Source organism: Melopsittacus undulatus, chromosome 3 (genome assembly GCF_012275295.1).
Source record: "Melopsittacus undulatus isolate bMelUnd1 chromosome 3, bMelUnd1.mat.Z, whole genome shotgun sequence".
In the NCBI taxonomy this organism is placed as follows: domain Eukaryota; kingdom Metazoa; phylum Chordata; class Aves; order Psittaciformes; family Psittaculidae; genus Melopsittacus; species Melopsittacus undulatus.
The window spans coordinates 97,890,054-97,910,337 of NC_047529.1; the positions used below are offsets into that span (position 1 = coordinate 97,890,054).

The window sequence follows — 20,284 nt, forward strand, 5'->3', positions numbered from 1 at the left end:
CCACCAGAAACAAGAAATAAAAAAAACACTCGCCACAATCAACCTACTTACCTTATTTCTGTAGAGAGAACATCAGTGTATGGTGTGTTTTACTTCAGTAATATTCAGGGGTGCAGATTCAGCATGGAAAATAAACTGTGAAGTTCACTGAGACTGGTGTTTCCAAGGCACAGCCTGCAATGGAAGGCTTCTCTGTTCTGAAATGTTTGTTTTTTTCTTTTAGAGAACCTATGATATCATGTGTTTGCTTTATAAAGACTTTTTCCTCACCCAGATAACACTTAACCTCTTCAACTTTTGCAATATGGAATATAAACTAGAGCAGGCTTATTGTCTAGAATACAGTGGAACTGGAATGCTGTGGGATGCTTTCTTCCTTGTATTCAACCCCAGCTATTGCCATGCCATCAGTCATAGCCTTACAGTCTTGTTCCACTGCTAATGTTGATACATCAATGCAAAATGGTTTGCATTGTTTTGCCAGACATACTTTCAGCATTAGTTTTCTGCATTTATCTAAAGTAAGAAATCTGTTTATAGTTTGAGAATAAAATGGTATTTGTTAATGGAAAACTTACTTTGAATTATCTTCTCATTTCATCTTCATGTAAGGATTTCTTTTATAGCAAGTGTCTTTCTAATGCTATTTTTATTTAATTTCTCTGAAAGCTTTTCAATTGAGGTAGAAGCAGTCAGGTTTTCATCCTGGTTTTGACGAAGATATTTCATTCCTATTAGGAATCATTAGTTTAATGCCCCTTAGTTTAAGGAAAGTATTGTGAATGAAGAGGACTCTGATAAACAGAGTGACTAGCAAGTAGTTCATGATTTGATTCTTTCAACAGCCTCCCTAATGAAGAATCTTATCTTGGGATGTGAAGGGATGCCAGCCAAGCTTTTCTGCCACAGCATCATTTCCTCTTGATTTAATCTTATGTATGATGAGGTAGTCTGAAAGAGATTGCATCTTCAACAGTAACCTGTAACTTCATTTACATAAGTGTAGTATTATAAGAATATGTATTTTTTTCAGTAGGTAGTTACGCTTTTTCTCAAGTTGTTTTGAATTGATTCAGTGTACCATGGTTGAATGAGTAAGACTTCACATTTAATAAAGCTCATTTGGTTGATCATTGAAGGGTGTATTTTAATTCTAATTCTGGTTCTCAGAGTTCTTATCTCTTAAGCTCTCTACAGTTCTAGTCAATGATAATAAGTCTCTGAATGTGCCAAGGACAAAAGTATCTTCATTGTTTACAGGTTAATAGAACATATAGTCTCTGTCTGACAAACTAATTAAGCCTTATTAAAGTGTTTGACTAGCAAAGAAAAACAAATCAAAATGTCCATATATGTTACATCTACAAAATTAAACTCTACTTTCAGGAGTACTGCCTTAGGAAGCCTGGAACATTGGTGGAACAGTTTGAGGGTTATATCTGTATTTAATGGAAAACTCTACACTCAAAATTGTAAATTTTTGTAAGCAGTAGCTGATCTTGCTGAAAATATTTACATATCATGAAATAAATACAAGGGATATGCAGTATAAATGTCTGATTTACAGTGAATACTTAAGATTACAGATTTAATTCTTCTGGCTTTTTTTTTTTTTTTAAGCTGGTCCAAGCAGTGCCATTGGAGCTCAGGAAAGTACTGCCCAATTGTTGGTGTCAGATCCAAACCTCATTCATGTATTAGTGAAATTTCTTTCTGGCACTAATCCTCATGGAACAAATCAACACAGTCCACAGGTAACTAGCAATTAAAATAAGAGAAAAGACCTCTTAATAATAGGATTTCAGTATACTTGACAGGAATATGTGTTACTCATAATATAGCATATTCTGGGCTAGTTTCTTTTTTTTGGCTGTAGTCTTAGTTGGCTCTGAGCAACCACAGGCAAGTTCATATTGGTTATACATTCTGAGTAGCAATCGTAAGTTTTACAACTACTTGGAGACTTCACACAGGGAGAGAATACCATGTGATACACCAGTGAATGTGTTCCCTGTTAAGATTCCTTAGTTGCATGCATGAAAAAAGTACGAGTTCAGTTTGCTTCCTGAAATCTTACTGGGTTACAATTAAAATGACAATGAAGATTAACTTTAAATATCTAATAATTTCAGAATTTAAAATTATGCTTTTATTTTCTGCCTGTTTCTGAATTCCTGTGAGGTCTACTGTTGCTCCTAATTTCAACTTATTTCTTTTTCTATTTTATTTTTTTGGTTTTACAATCTTTGAAACACCTCTGAGTAGTGATTGAATGAAAAGCCCAAGTTAACTTAATTGTATGTAACATTAGACAGGAATCAGAAACAACTAGTTTAGGGGACAGAAGACACAGCATTTTCCAGAATTTTTTTCCAGAAATTACATAGTCTTTTCCAGAATTAAATATTGTTCTGTTCCTTTAATTTAATACACTTGCATGCAAATGTGTGGTTTGTGAAAATGCATTCAGATCAGCACAGAAATGTATTCTGTGTGAATGCATAGTTTGCACTGCTGAACAGAAAATCTCAATCAGCCAAATGAGTCTTAGGCAAAGAATTATTTGCTTTTTACTCATGGTTACTAATAGAAAAACACATAATATAAATTGATACAGAATAGTTCTCCTGTGAAAACCATGTAAAATTTTCAGAAAGTTAAGCTACATAATATTTTTCTGTTCTTAGAAAATGTTCTTGTTAGATACTGCTCACTGTTCCTGAAGATGTTTCAGGTTCTTATAAAATTTATTAAAATGCCTTTCCCTCTAGGTTGGGCCAACAGCGACACAAGCTATGCAAGAATTTCTTACTCGATTACAAGTGCACCTTTCTTCAACTTGTCCTCAAATGTTCAGTGAATTTTTATTGAAATTAATACATATACTTTCAACAGAAAGGTAAATCATAACTGTTTTGTTTTGTTTTTTTTTTATTTTCATGCCCTATTTATCTTTAAATCTGTGTGAGCATTAATCACAACTGGGATGTATATGACCCTCCTTGTCATCCTGTCAAGTTATATGTAGATGGAGATCTTAGATACTGCTGCAGCACTGCCAGCAGGATCTGGGGTGTTTCTGGCATGTGGAAGAGTGCAACTGGAATCCATACACAGCCATCTTTGTGTGAGGGACAATGAATAAAAGCACTGAACAGTTGTTTGGACTGATTTTATGATTTTATAAAGACCTACAATACAGGCCTTGTTAAAGTAATCCTAAAATAGGGGCACTGTTGATTAGTTTATTTTAAAAAGAGTATTCTGAGACCCCTGAATTAATGAAAGATTCTGGGAATTACATGTAGATTGTGAAAGTCATATAGATAGCTTTTATAACATGGTAGGATGAAATACGAGATTGTGTAATTCTATTAATGCAAAATGCACGTTTATTGTTTTGTCTACTGTTTCTCACAAACAGTGGAAGACCCCTTCTGCCCCACTCTTCTGGGGCCTACTGATGACCAGTCTTCCCACTAGTATAGATGATACGTGCCATTGACCAGGGGAGATAAGAGCTTATGGCTTGCCTTTTATAACAAAAGGCTCTGCTTTCTCAAGCCTAGGTCAATGAGCACAAAACTACCGTGTAGACAGTAGTACATTAAAAATCTGGCTATTGTTTGGTCTGAAGTGCATGAGCAATTATAATTTATTTCTAGTACTGTTGTTCTGGTCATCCCCAGACAAAAGATTTATATAATTAGGGATGAGCTTCCTCAATTTCTGGCTTCCCAGTAGGTGGCACTTCGGTGTTATCTATTCTTTAATCATGCAGAAAACAGTTTCAGCCTTCTCTAAGAGATTTTATTTTAGTAACTTAAGTTGGATAAGTGGTGCTTACCACGTTACACTGATACTGATACAAAAAATGCATAATATAACAAAATCAGTCATTCACAATGAATCTTGGAATGCTTATCTTCATGCCATAACTTATTTGAAATAAGCTAAATGAGAGCATGGAAATACTAGTTTTTGAAATGTATTAGATTTTTTTTTTGAGAGAGAGAAATTGAAGGTGAACTGAAATGTCATAAAATGGAAGCAAAGCACCAAAAAAGGGTTTAGATTATTATTTCTGAAACCTCAGGTAATTACTGGAGTGTAGCATGTCTGATCAAAGCATACGATGTGAAGAAAAGCAGTATTTTACTATTAGAACTGATTAAATGCCAAATATTTTCTTCAGGGCTATTTATATAAAATGTTTTCTATTTAATTTTTAAAGTCATACTAAAATTAGTCAATGTCAAAAGGAGAAATACATCAAAAATCAGTAACACTTCAAGAATTAGCACCAGTTTTATATTAAAAGTACTGATTCAAAAGGTTCAATTTGTAGTCCACTGATATATGTGCAAAAGCAATTGGGAAAATAAACTTATCCCTAAAAGAGGGTTCCTTCAAACAATCAGTCTGCAAGCACCAGCCTGTAATAGTTTGAGCACCTTCTCATGGTCGTCTTATGTATCATTATTTAGATAGCTAAAACCTTGCCCATTCTGTTTTCTGCCTTTGGAGAGAAGAAAACCAACAAAACATATGGGATGAAAAAAATCCATCATGATTTTCTGTTAGAAAACTAATAATCCTAATGATTTTAAAGTATTAGATTGTTTCTTCGCATGGGCTTTCCTTGCAGACATATGATACTTTTCTCCCACAGCTGAACAGGACTCTGTTCCAAGCTTGTACCTGCAAAATTAACTGAATTATTAAAAAAAAAAAAAATAAAAGATGGACCCTAGACTTTTTCAAATGACTCTGTATTCCTCAGTGAATATCAGGAAAGTGATAGCACGAGCAGGTTCTATAGTAGTGACCGGTACATTAATTAAAAACTTAGAGTGCTTGACTTGAGAAAGATCAGATTGTGCTTCAACATGCATTTCTGGTAATGGCTGGAGTTTTATCTGTTGAAATCTTGGTGTGCTCTCAGAGTCTTCAAAAATCATGGAAAAAAAAAACCCAAAACACCAAAAATCCAGAACAAACCCCAAACCGAAAGAAACAAACCACTTAAACTTGTTAATATTGAATGATGAATTTTTATTTATGGTTTTTGTTTTTTTTTTTTTCCTTTCAGGGGTGCTTTCCAGACAGGCCAGGGACCCTTGGATGCACAAGTGAAACTCTTGGAGTTTACCCTGGAACAGAATTTTGAAGTTGTATCAGTTAGCACTATTTCTGCAGTGATTGAGTCTATAACCTTCCTTGTGCATCATTACATTACATGTTCGGACAAAGTGATGTCTCGCAGCGGCTCAGACAGCTCTGTGGGTGCTCGAGCATGTTTTGGAGGGCTTTTTGCCAATATTATCCGTCCGGGTGATGCCAAAGCAGTTTGTGGAGAAATGACAAGGGATCAACTGATGTTTGATTTGTTAAAACTAGTCAACATTTTAGTTCAGCTGCCACTTTCCAGTAACCGAGAATATAGTGCCCGTGTTCCAGTAGCAAGCAGTACTACAGACAGTGTGTCTGATGAAGAAAAGGTTTCAGGAGGCAAAGACGGCAATGGAAGCAACCCTAATACTCAAGGATCTACTGCATATGTGGCAGACTTGGTGTTAGCCAACCAGCAAATTATGAGCCAGATTTTATCTGCACTCGGGCAGTGTAACAGCAGTGCTATGGCAATGATTATTGGTAGGTATTTGTAATTTATTTATTTGTAAGTAAAACAAAAGATCTTTTGGGGTGATGAAATACTTAAAGCTTCTACAAACTCATAAATTGAGTGTAGACATTGGGGGAATGCATCACAGAAATGACAGGGAGAGACTGATAAGTGAAAGAAAAAAGAATGTTATGTGAACAAACCTAATATGAGGTGGGAGACAGTAATTAAAACCAAACAGGAATGCATTTGGCATTTGAATTTGCTGAATCTAAGAATGGTCAATGTTCAAAGGGGCCTCTGGAGTTTATCAAGTTCAACGTCCCTGCTCAAAGCTCAGAGCCTGCTCAGAGAGCAAGTTGCTCATTACCTTGTCCAGTTGGGTTTCTAATTCCTCAGGGGTAGAAACTCCACAACCATCCTGGGCAGCCTGTTAGCAATGTTCAGTTATTCTTAAAGTAGAAAACCTTTTTCCTTAATTTTAAATTGAATTCTTGTATTTCAGTCTACGTCCATTTCATGCCTCTATGCACAAATTAGTCTTCAGTTTGTGCTATAGACACATTACCTCAATTCTTTAAGTATTGCATTACTTTTTTCAGTCGTTTCTGAAAACAGTCAAATTACAGTTATGGCCCTTGCACAGAATACATAAACTTTTTTATTCCTCTGTTGTACCAGAAATCTCATTAATGTTGTTTTTGTCAGACACGTATTTAAGGTGCATTTTCTCAGAGAGACTATCTTGATGTGACTTGCTTGTGATCAGTGATGTTAGCATAGGGTTTGTTTGCACAAATGAAACCACTGGCCGTAAATGTGTCTGTGTGTATAAATCTGGAAAAACATATTGCAGGAGGATAGGCAAAGAGCTTGCACTCCATTTCAGGCATAAAGACTTGTAAAACATGGTTCTCTTTATAGTGATTCTCTTGTCTCAAAGTACTTCTGGCCTTTTCTACGCTCATCTCTTTTAAGCAGACGTGAAACTGTTAACCAGTGCTGCTAGCAGAAAGTAGTATATTTTTTGGATGAGAGCATGGATGAGAGCATGTGAATGTTAGAGCAGTGGTTCATTTTGGCATAAGAACAATTGAGGAAAAATCTCCAGTAGTCAAATTAAACAGCAGGCAGGAACTGACAAGTCTGGACTGCACTGTTGGAACCTTCCTGAAATTAATTCTAAAACATCTCCTCCTTTACTCTGTGTAATTGGTGTCATATTGCGAATATACTGAACACAAAAAGTAGTTTCTTCTGGGAATGGTGGTTTGTGCTGCGTATGAGCTGCTTTGGAGTGAAATTCAGATATTCTTCTCCAAAACTTTGATGTTGTTCTAACCACTGATTTCTGTTCAGGAGTTGTTTTGCATTTTTAAAAATTTTGGAAGGACAGTCTTATTTCAAAGTGTTTTCATTGAATTCAGGATTTAGGACCAGCTGGTCCCTTCAGTGGATTGTTCCTCCTGCGGTCCTTTGATAAAGGTTATTGAAACTAATTTGTATGTGTATTTTGAGAAGATATAACACAGTTATTTGTAGTTTTAGCTCCTTCATGAGAAACTGCATTAAGCTCTCTCCAGACAATTTCTATGAACAAGACTGTAGCCAAGGTTACATATGCTACAAAATCAGCTATCAGCATTCAGTAGTAAATATGTAATACCTAGTGCAGCATGCTAGCTAGCCAGGAAAGATAAGACAGTATGTGCAGATGTGTACTGATGTGGCTTTGGTGTCAAAATTAGTGCTAATCATGTTAATTTACTACACCTGGTAAGACACCTGGTCAGGAACCAGGAAGGTCTTGAGTAATTAATTTGTCTCATGAAGTTAAAACATTTGTTGGATTTTCTTTATGACCATTTTGTCTATTTATTTCTTTAGGTTTTTATGCTTTGTCATTGACAGACAATGAAAATCATACAAGTAAAAGTATCCCCCTCCTTGCTTCAAAGTCTTCACAGCAGACGCACATTACTTGTCTTAAGTTTCATCACTGATTCTATTTGACTTTCCTAGGCTGTGCAGAGGCTGACTCTTAAGACTTTTTTTGTCTATCTCCATGCATCCAGTGCTTGTCAATATTTTCTTTCTTGACAGCTTTAAGGTAGTTAAAGTACTATAGCTGTCAATGCTGTTGCCAAACTGTTTTTCTAAGGCATGTTCCAAAGATGACTTGAACACATCTTTTACTATAATTTTTTAGTATGATTCCAGTTTCTCTAAATGGAACAGCATTATTCCATAGATTCCTCCCACTCAAATCTAAAACCACTTTAAAAGCTTTTACAGATAGATGTCATATGATTGATAAGACAGTTGTATTTATGGAGGTAGTCTCTTCCCTGGGAAGACTATTCTTTTGCTTTCTGTCATCAGTTTCAGCACTGTGTAATCAATATTGCTGAATATTGATATTCAGTTAAATCCTCATTAATAAATCCTGAGCTGTAACACTGCGAAGAATTTTGAGAGGTATTTCTGATAGAAGTATATATGTTAAACGGGGGGGGGGGGTTGGCTCTACAAATGCACTTCTATTATATGAAAAAAATCTTTTCAGTCCCTTCTGGCTAGGAGTTATTCCAGTCCATGTGGCTCTTACTCTGCTTCTTTCACTTAATACCTAAGAGGTATTTACGTATTACCTAAAATTGGATATAAATTTCTGACACCCTTCCAGGATTGAGTCTTTCTACTTAGACTGTAAAGAAGGTAGCACATATCTGAGAGCACTAATAATAATTTCTTTGATCCCAAAAACCCCATTCGGTTTGTAGTTTGTAAAATCCATGTGGACATTTAACTGAAAAGAAATTTAAATATCCTTGAGTTCTTTTATGTGCTGTAATGGTTTTTTAGATCTCAGTTTCTGACCTTTGAAGTGTTTCTGTTTTCACTAAGGTGCAAGTGGCTTACATCTCACTAAACATGAAAATTTTCATGGTGGCTTAGATGCAATATCAGTTGGAGATGGGTTGTTCACTATCCTCACAACACTTAGTAAAAAGGCAACAACAGTGCAAGTGATGCTTCAGCCAATTCTTACCTACATGGCCTGTGGGTACATGGGAAGACAGGTAAGTTCCTTTAGGTCTACTGTGCTTCAGAGGAATTACAGATTAGTTAGATTACATTTATAATAAGCTCACAAAGCTGAACTAGTGCTATGTAAAAGAAATGTTAACTTTTTTCCAATGTCACTTCAGTTTGGTACTGAAGTTGGGCAGTCTCCCTCCATTGCCAATGGTAGAAGGAGTGTTAGTTTCTGTAAGAAAATTTCAACATTCCTGTAAGTGTTCCTGGCTAAAAGCTTGAGGACGGATTGAATGTTTTCTTATGTGCAGGTGAGAAATATTCTTATGAACGCAATAAATGTGGGTATTTTAAATGCTCAATATTATTTCCCTCAGCTGCTTGTCCTGGTAGTTTGACCTTTTTCTTACCTCAGAGACTGCTCCTACATAAGGAGTGAACCATGTGGAACATGGTATTGCTGTTTTCTAGCAGAGAGGTCAACTGCGCTGGCATTTTCTCTCTGGGATTTTTGCCTACTAAAAAGGGAGGCTAAGAGCAGTCATGTGTATTTCTGTCATATTAATTTTGTATGAAATCATGTATTGCTTAACTGTTTTTCTTCTAGGGTTCTCTTGCCACTTGTCAGTTATCTGAGCCTCTTCTCTGGTTCATTTTACGGGTGTTGGATACAAGTGAGGCACTGAAGGCTTTCCATGATATGGGTAAGAAAGGCTTTCCTTCAGCTGTGTCAAGTAAAAGGGTTATTGTAGACTTTTTTTTTGGCACCTTAAGAAGGAATAAAGATATGTGTTTGGAGGAGCAAATTTACTGACTACTGCTTTGCTTGCTTAGAGTCCATTTCAGGTTTCTGAACAGTGTTGTTGCCTCTTCTTCCCATGTTGTACACAGGTGGTGTTCAGCTTATTTGTAACAACATGGTAACGAGCACAAGAGCTATTGTTAACACAGCAAGAAGTATGGTTTCGACTATTATGAAATTTCTTGATTCTGGTCCAACCAAGGCTACAGATAGCAGTTTGAAAGCTAGAGTGCTAGCTTCCGAGCCTGATAATGCAGAAGGAATTCATAATTTTGCACCTTTGGGTAAGTACTATTTCTGTCTCTTACATTAATGTTCAGTAGTCATTTGAATCTTTATCAAGTTCTTAGAATTAGTGTGATAGTGTCAAATGTTGAGCTACTGTTAAATCTTCTAAACAGGGAGCTTGCTGATATTTCAGGAAGATGTTGGGGGAGGATATGAGCGCACCTCCTCCACTTGTAGTAAGACCTTGTGGATAGGGGAAAAAAGGAAAGGAAGTGATGTGTGCCTGATGTAGTCATGCAGCAGGGTGGGTCTCTTCCTCCTTCCATAGGTCAGGGTGATCAGTTTCACCCCACCATCTACTGTAGATACATTAACACTCACTGACTGCACTTAAGGCACATCAGGTTGTGATGTTATGAAGCATAGCATAGCAGACTTGGGTGAAACAGGGTGAGCCTAACCTGTGTCAGAGCAGAAGGTGGAGTGTAGGGCTGATATTGCTGCTGCTGCTCTCACACATGCACCTAATTGCTCTGATGTTGCCTGCATGAGCATTTGTTAGAATTACAGAGATGTTTTGGTAACAATACAGTGCTTGTCAGTTAACTAAAGTGCATGTGTTTTAAGATGTAGATGTACTCTAATACCTTACAAAGGCTCCTTTTCACTCCTAGCTTCTTAATGCCCAGTAGGCTAACATAGCTCATGAATGTATTCATACAGTGTGTCTCACTGTCAAGAGGAGAGAAAGGATTCTTTTTAAATTTTCTGGTAAATTTTTTGGACAAGAGAGAAATCCATTCAGTCCATTTGGCTTTTCAGAAATACCTAAATGATAAATCTAAGAATCCTGCAAATGTTGATTCTTGCTTACTTTTAATAGAAAATATCCTATATTTATATTTTGGTGGATTCTTGCATGCCTTATCTCCCAGCAGTTCTTGATGATCTGGTGTGAGTGGATCTATCTTAATACTTTACTTTCAGTCATGAGTGTGCTTTTGAAATTAACCATCTGGTTGTCCTCACTTAATACATTCTGTTTCTCATCATGGAGTGCTCACTGAGAGAGAATTCAGTTCATGTGGGATGAAAGTCTATTGAAATGTGTTCAGGAATTTACCTCCAGCTGCTACTAGGCATTCAGTCATGGTGCCAGGCTAGAGATATTTTCACATAAACCCCCAAGAACCTGTAGCTTGAACAGCACCAATCTGGTCTGGTTGTGCCATAATATTTGCTAAAGAAGACAGAGATTGGATCTTCCTCCTTCATTCTTAACTCATGCTAAGATTAGAAAAATAAGCAGTTGCTGCTATGATTAGGATTGGGGTTTTTTTTTTGCTGTATGTACATATGTAAACTACCTGTTTAAAACAGCATAAAAGAAATGATCTCAGCAGTTGTCATTATTACGCATGGGATGTTATCAATGAACCAAACCAGGTGAGATAGAGTTAAAAAACAACAAAAGTGTTTTCTGCAGTTCAGGTTGTAAATTTATCTGGGTTTTATTAATAATCAAGGTTAATGGTACTGTTTTTGAAGGTTCAATCACCTCAAGCAGTCCCACTGCCCAGCCTGCTGAAGTGCTGTTACAGGCTACTCCTCCCCACAGACGAGCTCGGTCTGCTGCATGGTCATACATATTTTTACCTGAGGAAGCTTGGTGTGACCTCACGATTCACCTTCCTGCAGCTGTGCTGCTCAAGGAGATTCACATCCAGCCTCACTTGGCTTCTCTGGCAAGTAAGTACATCTACTGACATTGACGCTGGTTTGACAATTGGAAGGGTAGGGTTTAGAAATGATACAAAAAGTATAATCAGAGGAACTAAAGCTGGTGGGTTGCTTGAAGAAAACCTTTAAAATAAGCAGAAAACCTTGCTAATTCTGCTTTCGTTAAGAATAGAAGGTCCTGCCTCTGCTTTATTTCTTATAGCTTCATTAGCATTAATGTTACACATGCCTGGTCAAACTGCTTGAAACTTTCCCTGGTGAGATATTGATCAGGGGTCTTCAGGCAAAATGGTTTTGTGTGGTAGTTGGAATAAAGTGTAAGATATTCAGCTCTTACTGTTGGAGCCCTCTTAGGAAAACATGGGGCATTCACACTGACACAACTTTTCTTCATGGTAAGTCTTTAAAATAAACTGTATACAGCATGTATCAAAATGCTTTTGCATTTCAACATGCACCATCCCACAGGACAAATACTCCAGCTGCAGTTCTGTAGTAGTGTTTGTCCAAAACCTTTTCAACCATCTTTGTATACATGTTTAACACTTTCAAACCAGTACACATTTTTAAATAGTATTAAACCTTCTCTTCCTCTGTAGCTTGCCCTTCATCAGTATCTGTTGAAATAAGTGCAGATGGTGTCAATATGTTACCTTTGTCAACTCCTGTTATCACGAGTGGTCTCACCTATATAAAAATCCAGCTAGTAAAAGCTGAAGTTGCCTCAGCTGTCTGCCTTCGTCTCCATCGTCCTCGGGATGCAAGTACACTAGGCCTCTCTCAGATCAAGCTGTTAGGCCTCACAGCATTTGGAAACACCTCATCTGCAACTGTCAATAATCCATTCCTTCCCTCTGAGGATCAGGTGTCTAAAACAAGGTAAGTTTCTAGTATCAACAAAGAGCAGCATGTCTGTGCCAGTTCATGGTTAGGGGCTTTTTTGTATGGTGTTTTCTGCTCTGAGTCAGATCTTCCAGAAGCAAACCATGTTCATGAGTGCCTGTTTTGTAGTTGAATTTTAACATATACAGAATCTATTTCAAATGTCTTAGAAAACTTGCCCTTTTTGTTGTTTGTTGTTGTTTGTTTTTTTTTGACAGAAGGCAAGTAGAAGCAGTGCTGACTTTTTTTTGGTAGCGTGCTTATCTGCATATGTGAAAGCAGATGTTTCATCTCTCTAATGGTGAAAGCACAGTAAGGCATTTAGAGATGCGTTCTGTGTTTTTAATGGGTAGGCAGTTGTCAGAAAAACTGAAGTAGCAACATTTCTTAACCCTATTGAAGTCAAGGGAGTTGCATAAGTATTGGAGCAGAAATAGAAATAGGACAGTGGGTGTTTTGTGGAAGTCTTATCTAATATTGCTGTTTGCAAAATTTGAGAAATAGGAACTGAGTGTTGTTAGGATTCTGGCGTATCAGCAAGATTTCTTTTCCAAAGCTTTTATTTGGTTAGGTGGCATCTTGAGTTTATTACTCATTTTTAAAATAAAAATAAATCGACATTTAAGGATTTAAAAAAAAGGTTCTCTTAAAGTCACACAAAAATAATCAGTGTCTAAGGAAAGCAGATGAATGTATGTTCTTTGTGTCTTGATACGCTTTATTGTGGCTTTTGGCTTAGTTTTGTAAGTATCTTAATAAAGCAGTGGTAGTGATATGACAGATATATTCAGTAAACATTGATGTAATTGTCTTTTAGATGAAACGGAAAACTTGCTCTTTCCTAAAATGGTATTTAGGAGTAAATCATTCCTAAAATAAATTGTAAACTTCATTTAAGATCTGTATACAACTTTACCTTGTTTTGAACTATGGCAGATAAGATTAGCTGTGAAAATAAGTTAACCTGCTAATTTAGAACTTGGCAGTTAAATGTAGCCATTTGTTTCACATGCAACTTAGATTCTCATCTTGTTCATGATGATTTAAACAGCATTATAGTGTATTTTTTTAATAACACGTAGTTAATGTGTTTCCAAATTAACTCCATTACAGTAGGTTTACTTTACAAAATTTATTATTAGAAGGAATGGTGAAAGATATTGTTAAAGAATAAGAGAGACAGGGAAAATGCAGTGGCTCCTTTTTTCTGTGCTTTTAAATCTGGTTCAATAAGGTTTAACTTATTGTAAATTATTGTTGATGTGTATGACCCTAAAAGTTTGTAACGTTAAGGAGGCTGTGCAGATGTATAACTTTAATGCCAACCACTGTTGCAGGATCTTGACTTTAAATAGGAATAAATGCAATGGTGCCCAAATGAGGCAGTGTGGTCTTTAATGTTCCATACTTACATTTTGCCCATTTTCTTTGAATACGTGAATCAAGAAATCTTTGGAAGCTGTAGTAATAAAACTTGGAAGCTCTTCATTGTTCCTACCTGAAATCCTTCCTTTCTTACAACCTTAAACCAATGATTACACCAGCAATTACTGATGTATGTTACATTGTGGTCTTATATTCAGTCATTTTAATTTGTTTTTCTTGGGTGATATCTGGTTATGTCACAGCAGTTTTCTGCAGTGTTTGTCCTAGAATCTAATATAGGTGGTTATGTTATAGATGAAAATAAAAACATAAACATGAGCCAATGTAGAATTTTCTTATGTTTTCCTTTTCAGTATTGGATGGTTAAGATTGTTACACCACTGCCTCACTCACATAAGTGATTTAGAAGGAATGATGGCTAGTGCTGCAGCACCCACAGCTAATCTGTTGCAGACATGTGCTGCTTTACTAATGTCACCTTACTGTGGTATGCATTCTCCAAACATTGAAGCAGTGCTTGTCAAAATTGGGCTTCAGTCCACCAGAATAGGCCTAAAATTGATTGACATTCTTCTAAGAAACTGCTCAGCCTCAGGGAGTGATCCTGCAGGTGAGTACTTTGTTTTTCTTTTCAATTGTTGCTTTAAAACATTGCTTGTATAAATGTACAAATATTTGCATGTTACTTTCTGAATTTGGGTTGCCAGAACTTGCTGTTGTGCATTGTCATGTTTCTAAGTATCACAGTCATTGTATGTGGTAAGTTCTACAACAGTAAAACAGTGCAACCAGGGTTGTTTTGATTTATTTTATGGAATAGATACTTAGGTGCATGTTTTGAAGACATGAGAGGACATGCAATATATTGTGTGTCTTACTATAGATGGTATGTCCAAATCTTCCTAAATAAAGAGCATCCATGAGTACTGTTAAGGAAAACAAACACAGCAATATTTGAGCAGTAATTGTCTGGAGGGCAGTATATATTCTGAATAGCACTAAGCAATGAAAATATATACAGGTGGACATACGCCTATGTCCCACAGTGAAATTTTGCAGTAGCTCTTCTGTTAATGAACTGGGGCTTTTGTATTTATGATTCTACACCACTTTGCTTTCAAATGAAAGAGAACTGAATTCATGCTTTTTCCTGTTTTGAGGTTGCTGATAGTAACAGAAAACACTTTCCAAAATGGCTTCCATGACTTATTTTGCTGTGAGTTAATGCTTCAGTGTAGTCTGGTGCCTTTTGCTGGAATGCAGTTAGATAAGAAGTAGCTTCATACAGGGCAGGAGATGAACACAGTGAGAAGAGTAACAGGAAATAAGCTGAGAAAATATTCAACCTTAGTCCAATGGGATGGAAATGGGAGTTAACTTCCATTTTGAAATAAATGATTGCTTTTGTGAATCACAACATCTGACAGCACTATTGGAATTAGTCATGGCTTTTTGGAATATATGTAAGAAAATCCTACTAGTTAAACGTTTAAGTCCTGTATCTGCTGAATGTCACAACGGTTTTTCCTTTCATAGTAAGGCTGAACATTACATTGAACACACGAAATGCAGAGTCTCAATATAGTGGTGTATATGAGAATCACGTCCTTATTAGCACTACTTAATTCAATGTTAATATTGTAATTCTAAATAATTTCACTAGTACTTTTAAAAATCTGCATATGTAAGTACTTCTGTTGTTTCCCCTCCTGTTTTTTTGTTTGTTTGTTTGTTTGTTGTTTTGTTGTTCTTTTTTTTTTTTTTGAATGCTGCAAGATCTGAATAGCCCTTTACTGTTTGGAAGATTAAATGGTCTCTCTTCTGACTCCACAATAGACATTCTTTATCAGCTTGGAACAACTCAAGACCCTGGAACAAAAGATAGGTAATGTTGTTTGGATTGTCATGTGAAAATGTATACAAAAATAATCTGCTAAATACTGGCTTGATATGACTGCACAGACTTTTTCAAATGTGATTGTTACAAGATAGTGTGAGTGTGCAGACATCCGAAGAAGCTTTCCCTCCTAGATCTTTGCATACTTTTCAGAGAATACTCTCCCTCTTTTTTTGCTCTTATTAATGTGATAAAACTTCTGTGGCTCAACTGACTTTCCTCTCAGATACTCAGAACTCAGATACCTGCTATGTTTTTTTTCTCTGTAGAAAGAGAACTTATATTTGGCTGTCCAAGTTAAGTGGTTTTAATTAACTTTTTCCCTGTTAGTGATCTAAGTCTTGAGAAAAGAGTTTGAGCTCATTCTTGAACTTTGGTTCAAAGGGAAAGATAACTGTGTAAATTGGATTGCAAAAAAACCAACAAGCTCATTTGTTTCTGAGTGTTTATTTGACCCTTTATAATGTACTACATCATATTGTCTTCCAGAATTCAAGCATTGCTGAAATGGGTCAGTGATTCTGCGAGAGTTGCAGCTATGAAAAAAAGTGGCCGGGTCAGCTACATCTGTCCAAATAGCTCAACAAAAGAGTATGGTCTTTTGATGCCATCTCCTTCCCATTTGCATTGTGTAGCAGCAATTCTGTGGCATAGTTATGAATTACTTGTTGAATACGACCTACCAGCGTTGCTGGACAGAGAGCTCTTCGAGTAAGTAAAGCAAAGTTTTGCACCACGTACTTTTTGTAGCTAAATTATTTTGTTCAGTAAGATGATAGATCTTGAAGTGCACTCATTGTGAAACAGTACTGATAGAACAAATACTTAACAATACTCAAACAGGTTGTTTTGTAGTTCTAAACACAAAACTGCACTTGATATAGTCCAGGTATAATCGTGTTTAAAATAAAAAAGTCCAAAACAAAGCAGCAAATCCATGTATATACTTGCACATATGTGAAAGGTAAACTGTTAAAAGTTTGGGGTTTTTTGTGGGTGTTTGAATTTATAATTCAGGGCTGTTCTTGTTGAGACTGAGTGTAATATCTATAACTAATAACAAAAAGCTAAAGAAGTGCGAGGGGTTTCTTTTTGGAGTTGCCACTCTTTTTTCTGACCAGTCTGATTTGAAAGAAACAGAGCACAAACTCTTGAGTGAATCTTGAGCTATGAATTTTGTGGATGTTGCTGTATTCTAAGGAAAAGTTCACCCTAAACACCAAATATATATTTTTAGTGACTCCAGATTGAAAACATGTGAGCAAATATTTCTCCTTTATGTTGCTTAACCATCTCTTCTGTTTAAACAAAACAACAGAAGAGAAGCCACATAGCTTTGTTTCATGTGTATTATAAAAAAATGTAACTGGTAAATTCCCATACCTAGTGAAGCATCTTTCATTTGTACCATTAATACATTTCCAGTGAATGAAAGCATTGCTAGCATATAATTCTTTTTGTCATCCTTAAGAAATATTCATATTTTAATACTACCTCACTGTCTCATTTAGGCACAGTCAAACATTCAAATAATGGGAAATGTACAAGTTATGGTTATTGGTATAAGCATGTGGATTTCTTACCTATGTGCAACATGATGATCTTTAGATCTGTGACTACAAGCTAGACCTTTTCCAAAGACGTTTCAGTGATACTGGAATAGAAATAATAGCTAATTCAGAACAAGCTTGTTCATTTTGGGAATCAATTTAAGGATTTTCAAATTGCAGGTCAGTTAGTTCCTTCAGCAATGCATTTTAACAAAAATACATTTTCCGGATACATGTAAGTTTTAACACTTGCAAAGGAAGAACTTTAATAAAAGTAAACTTTCTAAAATTGATAGTCTCTTTACATTTATAGTAGTATAAAAGTGGGTTTCACAGTTGAATTCCTGACTTTGAAGGAGAGTAATGTTGTTTTCATCACAGGACAAAATGAAGGAATGTTAATAAAACTATTGTACCTAGCTTGAGTGTGCATGTTGCAGTACAGCCCTGTTCCTCTGCCTCCTGCCAAGTAAAACTATAATTCATATCAGCCAGCATCTGGAGCAAATTATAAAATACATTTTTAATAAATACAGAATTGTTGTCAGACTTCTCTGGGTAAATAATTCTTCTCATAAAAATAACTTCTTGTGTGTATTTTTAATCCTCTTTGATGTTTTAGCTTTTGAAATGTTTTCATCGATTCTAGCTATAACTCCTAAATTTCTCCTTCATGTGATAGTTCCCTTCTTTCTTGAATATGTTTTTTCCATCATCCACATTTTCCATTTCAGTATTTCTGCTTTGGCTAAAGGATACTAATTTATTCCTTAGTTAGTTTTTTAATATCTAGTTGGAAAATAATCTTATTTTTCATGGATCGTGAACTTACCCAGAAAAATTTTGGTGGAAGGATTGTGTGAATATGTAGTTGGAGAAGAGTTTAAGTGTACCTTTATATGTGGACTTTGGGAAATTTTGACTATTTTCCCAAAGTCATGGGTCATTTGGTCACTGAGATGACTAATGTTTTATCTTGGAAAGGTTTTTGTGGGGGTTTTTTATCAGCCATTCACTAGACTGATGATAAAGCTAACTTTTGATGAGCCTACATTCTGTTGTGAACACTTACAGTCCCTCAGACTAAACATAGACTAATGCTTCCATCAAGGAGAGGGAAAAAAATTCATTGTCTTCAAATAGGAATGTGATGTATGATGATAGTTATTTGAAAAAAGTTTGAAACCAAAGTTATTTGAAAACCTGACACTGAAGTGGCACAAAGTGTGTGTTCACCTCTGTATATAAAGGCTAAGTTAATGTAACTTATGTATGGTGCTAGGTGCTGTGAATGCAGGTCCGAAAACTTGCTTTTTTTTTTCTTAATAGTCTGACAATGTCTGTATGAGGAAATTACCATTTCACTGCTGTCCAAATACCACTTCTGAAATTTAAGCTGAGTAATAGGAGCTAAATTAGCTTTTGCATTCATGTGCCTTGGATTAACATTCAAGCAGATAGTATTTGAATGGCATTGAGTTCAAAGGTAAGGTGGGATTTTAGCATCTCTGATGTATCTCTGTTAACTTGCATCCTGAGTGCAAGTTGAGTAAGGATAGCAAGGGTAACATCATTCAACCAACAAGACTGTTGGTACTTTCATGTTTTTGCAACTTTCTCATAAAAAAATAATAAAGCAAATTTAAAAAAATTGTAAACATATTAAAATACTCTCAGTTGTTACAGAATTAAGAGACCTTTTCTTAAATGAGTGCGTGTGCATGCGTATGAGCCTTGTTGCTTCAGTGTGGAGAGTTGAAAGCACAAAGAGGTTGCAGTTGGCTCAAAACTACATAAATTATGTGGTAACTGTCAAAAGACTGAAATCCTTTCATGTGCAGCATGCCAGAAAAGTTAGCTTGTATCTATTTTAAATGGAGTTTGATGAAAGAACTTGAAACACAGTTCAGGAATGCCTTTTGGGTAATGAATGAATGTCTTGCTGATACTGTGATCCAGAAGAGGCTTCCAAGCTCAGCACAGTGTGTTTTACAACTTCTACAATAGTTAATCATAATGTAGAAAGATCTCTTATGAACCAGTGAAAACAGAATTTGAGTGGGAAACTATGTATTGACATAATTTTCTGTCTTCTGCAGGTCACTGTTTAACTGGTCCATGTCTCTTCCCTGCAACATGGTTTTGAAGAAAGCTGTTGATAGTTTGCTTTGCTCAATGTGCCACATCCACCCAAATTATTTTTCCTTACTCATGGGATGGATGGGTATCACTCCTCCTCCAATGCAGTGTCAACACAGACTGTCCATGACTGATGACAGCAAAAAGCAGGACCTTAGTTCATCTTTAACAGATGACTCTAAAAATGCACAAGCCCCTCTTGCACTAACAGAGTCTCACCTGGCTACTCTTGCTGCCTCGTCTCAGTCTCCTGAAGCTATCAAGCAATTATTGGACTCAGGTTTGCCTTCCCTGCTTGTGAGAAGTCTTGCTAGTTTTTGCTTTAACCATACTTCCAGCTCTGACTGCACTGCACAATCAATGGATACCACCCAGGACAGGCTCAGGAGGCATCATGTTCCACAGCACTTTAATAAAATGCCTATCACGGCAGACCTGGTTGCTCCTGTTCTCAGGTTTTTGACGGAAGTTGGCAACAGCCACATGATGAAGGATTGGTTGGGTGGCTCTGAAGTCAACCCACTGTGGACAGCACTTTTATTTCTGTTGTGCCATTCTGGTGCTACTTCTGGAGGACACAATGTGACAGCACAACAGACCAGTACAAGATCTAGCTTACTTTCTTCTACAGTAACAGCAGGGTTGACCACTCAGCAGCGGACAGCAATTGAAAATGCAACAGTTGCTTTCTTCTTACAGTGTATCTCTTGCCATCCTAATAACCAGAGACTTATGGCACAGGTAAGGGGTGAGGAGGTAAAAAAGTTTTAGTTTCTTCATTAATAACTACAGCCAACTTTCAAAACTTACTTTTTTAGCTTTCCTTAACTTTTAGTCAATGACAGCATACAAAACAGTTTTGTATTAAAATTGATAGATTGTTGCTCTGACTTTGAAACATAGAAAAATGTTTTGACATGGCCATCCAGTCCTATGTATGGATTTGTATTCCTCTTGGTTTAGAGGAATAAACTTTAGACCAGAAGCCGAAATAA

The 20,284-nt window shown here is 36.3% G+C and overlaps 1 protein-coding gene across 1 annotated transcript in view; it reads left to right on the forward strand.

The window, feature by feature from the left end:
- BIRC6 (baculoviral IAP repeat containing 6) overlaps positions 1-20,284 on the forward strand; it is a 169,147-nt gene that overhangs the window by 74,560 nt on the left and 74,303 nt on the right. The window contains exons 44-55 of the mRNA XM_034060268.1: positions 1,621-1,754; positions 2,772-2,899; positions 5,093-5,655; positions 8,534-8,709; positions 9,273-9,369; positions 9,557-9,751; positions 11,244-11,444; positions 12,035-12,314; positions 14,057-14,313; positions 15,480-15,588; positions 16,090-16,311; positions 19,250-20,030. Coding sequence (XP_033916159.1) covers positions 1,621-1,754; positions 2,772-2,899; positions 5,093-5,655; positions 8,534-8,709; positions 9,273-9,369; positions 9,557-9,751; positions 11,244-11,444; positions 12,035-12,314; positions 14,057-14,313; positions 15,480-15,588; positions 16,090-16,311; positions 19,250-20,030 — 3,143 coding nt within the window. The remainder of the gene's footprint in view (positions 1-1,620; positions 1,755-2,771; positions 2,900-5,092; positions 5,656-8,533; positions 8,710-9,272; positions 9,370-9,556; positions 9,752-11,243; positions 11,445-12,034; positions 12,315-14,056; positions 14,314-15,479; positions 15,589-16,089; positions 16,312-19,249; positions 20,031-20,284) is intronic.